The sequence below is a fragment of the Grammomys surdaster genome, unplaced genomic scaffold (genome assembly GCF_004785775.1).
Source record: "Grammomys surdaster isolate TR1022 unplaced genomic scaffold, NIH_TR_1.0 123044, whole genome shotgun sequence".
In the NCBI taxonomy this organism is placed as follows: Eukaryota; Metazoa; Chordata; class Mammalia; order Rodentia; family Muridae; genus Grammomys; species Grammomys surdaster.
The window spans coordinates 61698-71022 of NW_021618396.1; the positions used below are offsets into that span (position 1 = coordinate 61698).

Sequence of the window (9325 nt, forward strand, 5' to 3'; positions counted from 1 at the left end):
TTTCACTTACCTCAGTCCACCATTCTTAAGAAACCCTCTGAGGGAGCTGGAAGCAGTGGTTAAGAGCATTAGCTGCTCTGCTAGAGGACCTAGGTGCTATTCTCCACACTCACATGGTGGCACACAACCATTTTGTAATTCTAGTTCCAGGGATCTGACACACTCTTCTGCCCTCTGTGGCTACCAGGAACACACCTGGTATACGTATAGACATGTAGGCAACAACTCATACTCATAAAATAAAAATGAACAAATCTTTTTAAGAAGAAGAAGTAGAAGAAGAAGGAGGAGGAGGGGATGATGTGACAGTGACAAGACTCTTAAGGCTAGACTTGATGGCACATCCCTTTACAGTCACATAACTGCAGAGGCAGAGGTAGGCAGATTTCTGAGAGTTCCAGGCCTCCTTGGTCTATATCATGAGCTCCAGGCAGCCAGGGCTACATAGTGAGACCTTGACACACACACACACACACACACACACACACACACACACACACACACACCTTCTGTACCAAGAAAGCCTTCAGTGATGGCCTAGGCACTGTGCTAGTAACAACCACTGCTGCTGGCCCCAGCCCTCTGGAGAGGTTAGATGAGGACTCGGGTGCAGTAAGAACAGCAGACTATATAAGCTCATAACTCTCCTGCCCCCCACCTCTCCCACTGAACCCAGCACAAGACTGTAAGCCACTAACTGCTTCCAGTTCAGGTCATTTGGAATGGCAATCCTGAAACTTACAATTTCCCTTAGTGGAAATTCCAAGCTCAGATAGGCTCATAGGGTCGCACAGGCACACCCACAGTGGGAAAAGGTAGGGTGAGTGTGGGAGAGACACTCAAGTCTGTGTGCTCCTTTGCTTCCCCAGAGTTCAGACAAGGGGGCAGTGAGGCCCACTGCCTTCAAGCCTGTGCTGCCACGGTCAGGAGCCATCCTCCACTCTTCACCTGAGAGTACCAGCCATCAGCTTCATCCCATGCCTCCAGATAAGCCCAAGGAGCAGGAGCTGAAGCCAGGCCTGTGTTCCGGGGCACTGTCTGACTCAGGCCGGAACTCCATGTCTAGCCTGCCCACGCATAGCACCACGAGCAGCTACCAGCTGGACCCTCTGGTCACTCCCGTGGGGCCTACCAGCCGTTTTGGGGGTTCGGCTCACAACATCACTCAAGGCATCATCCTTCAGGACAGTAATATGATGAGCCTGAAGGCCCTGTCGTTCTCTGATGGGGGCAGCAAGCTGGCTCACCCAGGCAAGGTAGATAAGGGCTCCTCCTGTGTGCGTTCCCCGCTCTCCACGGATGAGTGCACCATCCAGGAGCTGGAGCAGAAGCTGCTGCAGAGGGAGACCGCACTGCAAAAGCTGCAGCGCAGTTTCGATGAGAAGGAGTTTGCCTCTGGCCAGACCTTCGAGGAGCGGCCGCGGCGGACTAGAGATGAGCTGGAGTGCCTGGAACCTAAGAGTAAGCTGAAGCCAGCCTCACAGAAGAGCCAGCGCACGCAGCAAGTGCTCCAGCTGCAGGTGTTACAGTTGCAGCAGGAGAAACGGCAGCTGAGGCAGGAGCTAGAGGGCCTAATGAAGGAACAGGACCTGCTGGAGACCAAGCTGAGGTCCTACGAGCGGGAGAAAACCAACTTCGCCCCAGCGCTGGAGGAGACCCAATGGGAGGTAAGACAATGTGAGGTCAAGTCCTGCCAGGGCTTTGCTGATATCCACCACATCCGTGCTGACAAAGCAGTATCAACACTGAGTGCTCAGGTCAATGCAGCTAAAGAGCTTTATGACCAAGGAAGGGATGAACTAGCATGGGGATGCTGAGTCAGCTCTGTGTTTCTCATTCATTCCGTCATCGTATCATCCTCATGGCCCTCAGTCATCGGACATAGTAGCCTAGTCTTTGGTGGGAAAGCCAAAACCCAGACAAGGGAGGCTCAGCCAGGCTGCCTAAGGGCTGACCTCACTTATGGGAGATACCTGTGTTTGTCTGGTCTGACCCAAGAGAAGGATAAAGCCTATTTGGTACTTTGGGGAAAAGAGTCCTACCTATGGCCATGAGTGGTAGGTCTCAGTGATGGAGTTGCCCTTCTTTGCTGAGGCATAAGTGGAGATTCTACTTGGTCAGCTAAGATTTAAACACAGGGGAGGAAGAAGAAGGACAAACACCCCGTCACATTTTGGGGACAGGTTTTGCTGTTCTGTTTTGTTTTGTTTGATACTAGGGGAAAAGCACTCCATCTTTTTCCCCTGAGTAGCACACCCCTCTACACACACTTCTGTGGTGCAAGCGGGCAGGTAGAGACATTAGTCCTGTCATTCACTCCAAAGACTTCTCTGTAAGGAACGATGACAGTTGTATTCGTATGGATTAGCATCAGGTCTGGATGGGGTGGCTCAGTATCAGCACCATAGTCCCGACTGCTTGGAGATTCCTGTCCTCACCCTGTAAAATGACAAGTGGTCACAAGGAAGTCGAAGAAAGGAACCTTCTGCGCATCTCAGAGATAAGTTGTGAGTGTTGGCCTTTGTCATTCATCCTTATGGTCCAGTCTGAGAACTAAGCTGGATATAGCCGTGATCTCGTTCCCACCTTGGCTAGTCAGTATACTTAGCAAAGCAACAACAACCACAACAGTAACAAACAACAACCACAACAATAACAAACAACAACAACAAACAACAGCAATAGTGAAAGGGTAGAAAATAATGACAGAAATATTGTTGTAAACCCATTTAACTTACAGAGACTTTAGAAAATGCTATGTTCTTCCATCTAAGCCTTACAATCATATTGTGATATAGGAATGTTGCAGTTTTTCAGTTTAGAGTTAAGGAAACTGACATACAGATTAGCTCTGATAGCTGGCTAAGTGAGTTTGCTAGCATCTTATACATATAAAATATAGATGCTAAGATTCAACTATAAGAATAAGGACCAGAAGTTCACATTTTTATTATTTATTGGGGGAGGGGCATGAACATGCTACAGCCCAAATGTGGAGGTCAAATGTCAGCTTTTCAGAGTCGGTTCTTTCTATCCACCATGTGGGCTTCAGGGATGGAACTCATCAGGGTTGGAGACAAGTGTGTTTGCCCTGTGAACCATTTCACCATCCCCAGAGTTCACATTTTTAATTGCTTTGTCTCCATGCTAATGTGTGCCGGTGTCACCTGATTCATAAGTGAGCCAATCTGGATCCAAAGCCTGTGCTTTAATGGAACTCTGTCCTAACTCCCTCTACCAAACCAATGTAGGCTCAGTGTGTTACTCAAGTGTTTTTTCTTTGGTCATTGTAACAAAATACACAAGGTATACAGTTTACAACAAGAGTTTATTCTGCCTCACGGTATTGGCGGTTTCGCTTCAGGATCCATTGGCTAACAGACCCTGTTGCTTTGGGCCTGTGATGAAGTAGCATATCATGGTGGAAGTATATGGCCATGCGCGTGTCACCTCATGACCAGGAAGCAAAGGTGAAAACAAAGAAGGGTCCAGAATCTGGCAACACCCTTCAGGGGCCAATGACCTAAACACCTTCCACTAGGCCTAACTTCTTAGAGGTTCCATTACCTCTACCTGTCAGTGTTACCACACTGGAGAACTTTAACATCTGAGCTCTGTGAGACATTCAAGATCTGTGCTTGGCCTTGTCAAGAAGTTCTGGGCTCTAGCTCTGCATGACAGTGAGGCTAAGTGTCCCCTATACGTTAGGAGTGAAGTGGAAGCTTTCCTGGGAGATAAAAAGGGAAGATACAGGGGTTTTGCCAAGATATTGTCATTGTCGTCGTCTTCTTCTTCTTCTCCTCCTTCTCCTTCTCCTTTTCCTTCTCCTCCTTCCTCTTCCTCTCCTCCCTCTCTTCCTCTTCCTCCTCCTCCTCTTCCTCCTCTTCCTCCTCTTCTTCCTCTTTTTTTTCTTCTTCTCTTTTGGTTTATTGTGGGGATCAAACCCAGGGCTTCATGCATATACTAGGCATGCACTTTAAAAACAACAACAACAACCACTCTTTTCTTACATGCTTTCTTTCTTTTTTAGTCAGAAGCAGGAGGAGGTATCTGAGACAGGCCTGATATGTATAGGCTGGTGTGTACTAACACTCCAAACCATATCATGACCCCAAATAATGCTTGTGGCCTCAGAGTGCCAAGGCCCCAGAGACACAATGATCTGACCCAACTCTGGCCCAACTTTGATGGCCAATGGCTGTTGAAGTGGTGGAGAAGCCAGAAAGGGAAGAAGGCCACAGTTCATTGTTTGGCAGATGGATACTGGACATGGCCTATGAATCAGGTGGTGTGGTTAGCTTTTGGGGTACAATAGGACAAGATGAAATGGTCCTACTCCAGAGATGAACACAGGAGTAGATACATGCAGGGGTGAGGTTTGGGTGTTTGCTTCCTGAAGCCAGTATCCCTGGTATTAAAAGTAGGTGGTAGAGCTGGGAGCAGAGGGTAGAGTAAGCAGGTGAGTATTGAGTTGCATATAACCTTGAGTTTGAGCCCAGACTGGCATGTGGAGCCTGAACTGGATATGAGGGAGGCACTTGGAAATGCATGCAAGGAAAACAGGTTATCTCCATGCAGAAGAACTGTGTTTGAGGTGTCTTATCAGGAGCAGCCTGAACCCTTTAGGAAATGGTGATGTCATCTTGGTTCAGATAGTGCCAATCATTTCTGGTATTCATTCTCACCCTTTCTCACCCCACCCTTGGCAGGTGTGCCAGAAGTCAGGTGAGATCTCTCTTCTGAAGCAACAGCTCAAAGAGTCCCAAGTAGAGGTGAACACTAAGGCCAGTGAGATCCTCAGTCTGAAGGCACAGCTGAAGGACACCCGGGGCAAGCTGGACGGAATGGAGCTGAAGACACAGGACTTAGAGAGTGCCCTGCGCACCAAGGGGCTGGAGCTGGAGGTCTGTGAGAACGAACTGCAGCGCAAGAAGAATGAGGCGGAGCTGCTGAGAGAGAAGGTGAACCTTTTGGAGCAGGAGCTGCTGGAGCTCCGGGCCCAGGCTGCCCTGCATCAAGATGCAGCACCCCTGGGGCCTCCAGTGGTTGGGCTCACTTTCTCAGAGGACATCCCTGCTCTGCAGCGGGAGCTGGATCGACTGCGGGCTGAGCTGAAGGAGGAGAGGCAAGGCCATGACCAGATGTCCTCAGGATTCCAACATGAGCGGTTGGTGTGGAAAGAAGAGAAGGAGAAAGTGATCCAATACCAAAAGCAGCTGCAACAGAGCTACTTGGCCATGTACCAGCGAAACCAGCGTCTAGAGAAGGCCCTGCAGCAGCTGGCCCGTGGGGATGTTGCAGGGGAGCCCTTTGAAATTGACCTGGAGGGAGCTGACATCCCCTACGAGGATATCATAGCCACTGAGATCTGAGGGGCTGCCTGGGGATGGAGGGCTGGGGACTGGACCCCAGAAAGCAGGGAGGGCTGAGCCTGTTCAAAGAGATATTTTGAGCCCCCCTAAGAGAAGCCATCTCTGGGGTCCAGATGGTGCATAAGGGTCACCACATAGCCTTTCCTCCCCTCCTAGCCTTTTCAGCCTAACTAACCCTGCTGCTTATAAGACCTTGATCTGCGAACCCCAAGCTCTCCTAGAGCTGTGCTCAGGGAGCTTTATGTGCTGGTTGACGTTTCTCTCAACTTTGGTCTAATTCAAAGTAGTGAGAAAGACGCTCCACCAGGGAAGGGAAAAACTGCCATACAGGCCAAGTGGCCACCTGAGGACAGGAACATTTTCCCTGTCACCTCTAAACCCCTACGATCCCCTGGGCATATTGGGATGCCTTTGGGAATAGAGAGAAGCCATGTGTAACCTGGAGCCTTGGACCCTGTCTTCATTACAGCCCGTTCTTCTGTCTGTGGAGGTGGAGGGGTTGTGTTGTCACATAGTTGAGCCAGCAGGTCATGGGAGGAAGGGGTGGATGGACAGACAGTCTGGCATTGCAGAACCTTCATAGGTCTCAGGAGGTCTGGGTGGGCGGTGAAGGGAGAGAACCAAAGCAGACAGGGAGTTGAGTCTAAAATGAGCTGCATAGTCCCTTTGACCCCGATGGTCACTCTTTTTAAAGCCATAGACATTGGGGTCCCAGGTGGGGTACAGGGAGACATAGATTCCCAGCTGTGCCAGGAGACCCTCCTCAGCAGCCAATATGGAATGTTTTTCTTTCCCGATCACCGTGCTCTTGTTCGGATCCAGAATAGCCCGACCACTTAGATAGTGTGCATGGGAGCTGGACATTAACCTCTCCTGCCTGTGGCCCAAGTCAGCAGCATCTCTTCCCCTTATAGACTCTTCAGTGCTATGAGATTGGGAAGGGTCACCAGTGTGCCAATATGCTGCAGTCCAGGTAGGAGAGATCCGGGGTGCATACGAAGAGCCTTATAAATATCCCAAGCCACCCACTCTTCTCCCACCGTGGGGTGATGCCCCATGTTGTAAGAATTCAGTCTAGAAAGCAGCATGTGAGCCTGTGGGAGCCTGGCCTTGTCTTTTGAAGACATCCAGATCTAGGGGCAGAGGGAAGTATAGTTGCTTGGCTGAAAGAATTATCTTCTCTCGCCTTCCCCCCTTCCATTCTGTGTTTCCCAAAGCAAGCCAGATCAAGCAGGCAGCCAAGCTGCTCCATATTCTATTTTTGGCCCTCACCACAGCTGTTGTTGGTAGGGCACCCAGCCCTTGCTGGATTCCTGAGCCATGTGCTTGCCTGGTGGGTGGGACCCAGGATATAGGAGATGTATGGGAGGGTCTGTGTGCTTGGTAGTCCAGGAACCAACCAGAGTTCTACCTCCCTAATGCTGGCCCTTAAGAGACCCTGGGTGGATCCCAGCCCTAGTGACCTGTCTTCCCATGGGCTTTCTTCCCTTCCTAGTGTCTGCAGGCTAGGTGCCTCCCCTGTAGGTGGCACTGCTTTCTGTTCCTGGGGTTAGGTTAGCCCTCTCCTACTACTGACTTTCAATGGCCCACTATTGTCTGGTCTACCATTGCCAGTAGTCACGTACTCATTTAAATCTGGAATCTACAGGCCAAAGATGACTCCCCCAACTTGCAGGGTCATACCCTCCACTGAACACAGGTCACAGCCCAGTTTAAAAAGTCCATGGCCCTCAGTTCTTCGTTGTGTACCAGTCTGTGCCTTGTTTGAGTCCTTCCTATTGAGACTGTCCAACAGAGGGAAAGGAAGATGGGGGCTAGCTGCCTCTCCCCTAGGTTGAAGGACTCCTTCCTCTGAAAGAACTGCTGTCCACTGCTAAGAAGCCAGAAGTCCACTGCAGTGCCATGGAGTCCTTGTCCAGGAAGAAGCAGATACCAGGCCTGGGGCAGGCCTGTGCTCTGTATCTGTGCAGGGCCTTCTACTCACAGGGGGTTCTGCCCATGTCACTGCCAAGTAGCCATGCCCTGGTCATCTTTGAGACTTCCACCTGGGAACTGTTCAACCTTTAAGATGGCAGACACCTTCCCAAGACTGCTGTCAGCCTGAGGTCCCAAGGTAGCTCCAGGATGCAACTGTGCTCTAGCCTAATATCCTTGCCTTCCTTCGTGTGGGCTTTCTTTCCTTTTCTGTCCTAAAGCATCCTCACTGTTTGTGGTCCATGCTCATGTTGGATGGCTAGATGGAACAGTGACTGAACAGGGACTCAGGTGTGTGGGCTCAGGACAGTCAAGGAGCCTGCCATGCTCTGTCTCTCAGATGCATATTGCTTCCCAGAGGTATCTGGTTCCAGAATGTTGCTGCTCTCTGAAGGAAGAACAGGATCACCTCACAAGGAAGGGCCTTATAGTGTCCAGACTCCCACGGTGTACCTCCTTGCTCGATTTTGTCCTTTCTAGGTACACTTGAGCTTTAGCATGGTAACTTTGGGAGGCGGGGGCCTTGGTATCACTCCTCTGAGAGACACTTGCCGATCCTCTTGTCCCTGACTCCAGCTTGGCCTGTGTCTCAGGTAAGAGGGATGTCCAAGGGGAAGCCAGGCTGGACCAGAGATTTCTCTAGGACCTGAGATCTCCTCAGATGCCACATAATAGGCCACAGTGCCCCTCAGTGGAGACTGCTTTCCCCTTTGAACACTGGAGCCCTCAGCAGAGGCTGGCTTCGGATGGACTGGCATTTGGAAGACTAAGTACATAGTTATTTTTCCCTTCCTTGTTTCTGGTTTGCTTTGCTCTTGATGGCTTCGTTTTGTTTTATTTTTGAAGTTCTTTGTTGGCTCTATAAACTATTTCTGCTAATTTTATGTTTTTATTTATGAATAAAGAATGCCGTTTCTCATGTCTTCACAGTCACTTTTGTGTCTTCAAGCTCATCTCTGTTCCTCTGCTGTGATGTGTCAGGCAGCTCCTGGGGTCTCTCCCTTTGGAACCAGAAAGCCAGTGTCCCTTTGTCCCAGCTGGGGGTGCTCCTCACTTAGAAGCCGTGAGGAAGGCAGCTCTATGACCTGGGGAACCCTGGAGGGAGGATACCAGGGGCCAGTGACTTCAAAAGCATGCCCCTTCCCAACCCCAGCAGCTCCCCTCCTCCCTCCACCAGCTGCTAGCCTCCTGGCCAGTGCATATGGCTTTTTGGCAAGGGAGTAGAGTAACTATTGTCACTGCTCCAGGCCCCTAGGTGAGAGTGCTGTTAGTACAGCCACCATCTGTCCTGCCTGCCCCTCCCCCCACACACACTCCCCAGTTCACCTTGGTGGGCATTGCCTGTTTTGAGTTCAAATCCTAAACCCCAAAGCTAGCCATTGTGGTAACAGAAGGGAGAGGGATGCTCAAAGCGAATTAAAAACCCGTAGGTATAAAACAATGCCTCTGGGGAAGGGAGGGTCAGTAGAGGCTGCTGTTGGGGAACACGGCCAGGATCTCTTCCTAGCCCCGGCTAGGTCTGTGCTATTCATAATCGTGAACGTGACACTGGATGGATGGCCCCTCCTCTTCACTGGGGGCAGACCCAGGGGGATTAGGCAGGATAGACAAGCTGTCAACTTTAGCATAAGCTCACAAGTCTTGGCAGCTTCCACTTTTAACATTCTTGGGAGCCCTGGGCTGCCACGTCAGAAACCTCTCATTCTGCTGGTGCAAGAACATCGCTTATCCCAGCTAGAACCACCCAAGACCAGCCAAAGCCTCATGACATGCGACATGCGTCAGGGATTTCTTTAGAGACCCTGACTGCATCCTGACCACCCCCCGAACCATGACATTTAATTTAAAAATATTTCTTTAATTAAAAAAAAAGATTTATATATTTTCATAGACAAAAGCAGAACTCTGCCAAGGTTGCCTCTCTGCAGAGACAGCAAAGTGGGGAGCAGTTTGTCTCCCCACACCACCTCCTCATCCCA

The 9325-nt window shown here is 50.3% G+C and overlaps 1 protein-coding gene across 1 annotated transcript in view; it reads left to right on the top strand.

Annotated features, from left to right (window-relative positions):
* The window catches only part of Lzts1 (leucine zipper tumor suppressor 1), a 55311-nt gene extending 47032 nt beyond the window's left edge, over window positions 1-8279 (top strand). Inside the window, exons 3-4 of the mRNA XM_028784434.1 lie at window positions 870-1667; window positions 4710-8279. Of these exons, the coding sequence (XP_028640267.1) occupies window positions 870-1667; window positions 4710-5372 (1461 nt within the window). The 3' untranslated portion in view covers window positions 5373-8279. The remainder of the gene's footprint in view (window positions 1-869; window positions 1668-4709) is intronic.
* Window positions 8280-9325: the final 1046 nt, after the last annotated feature.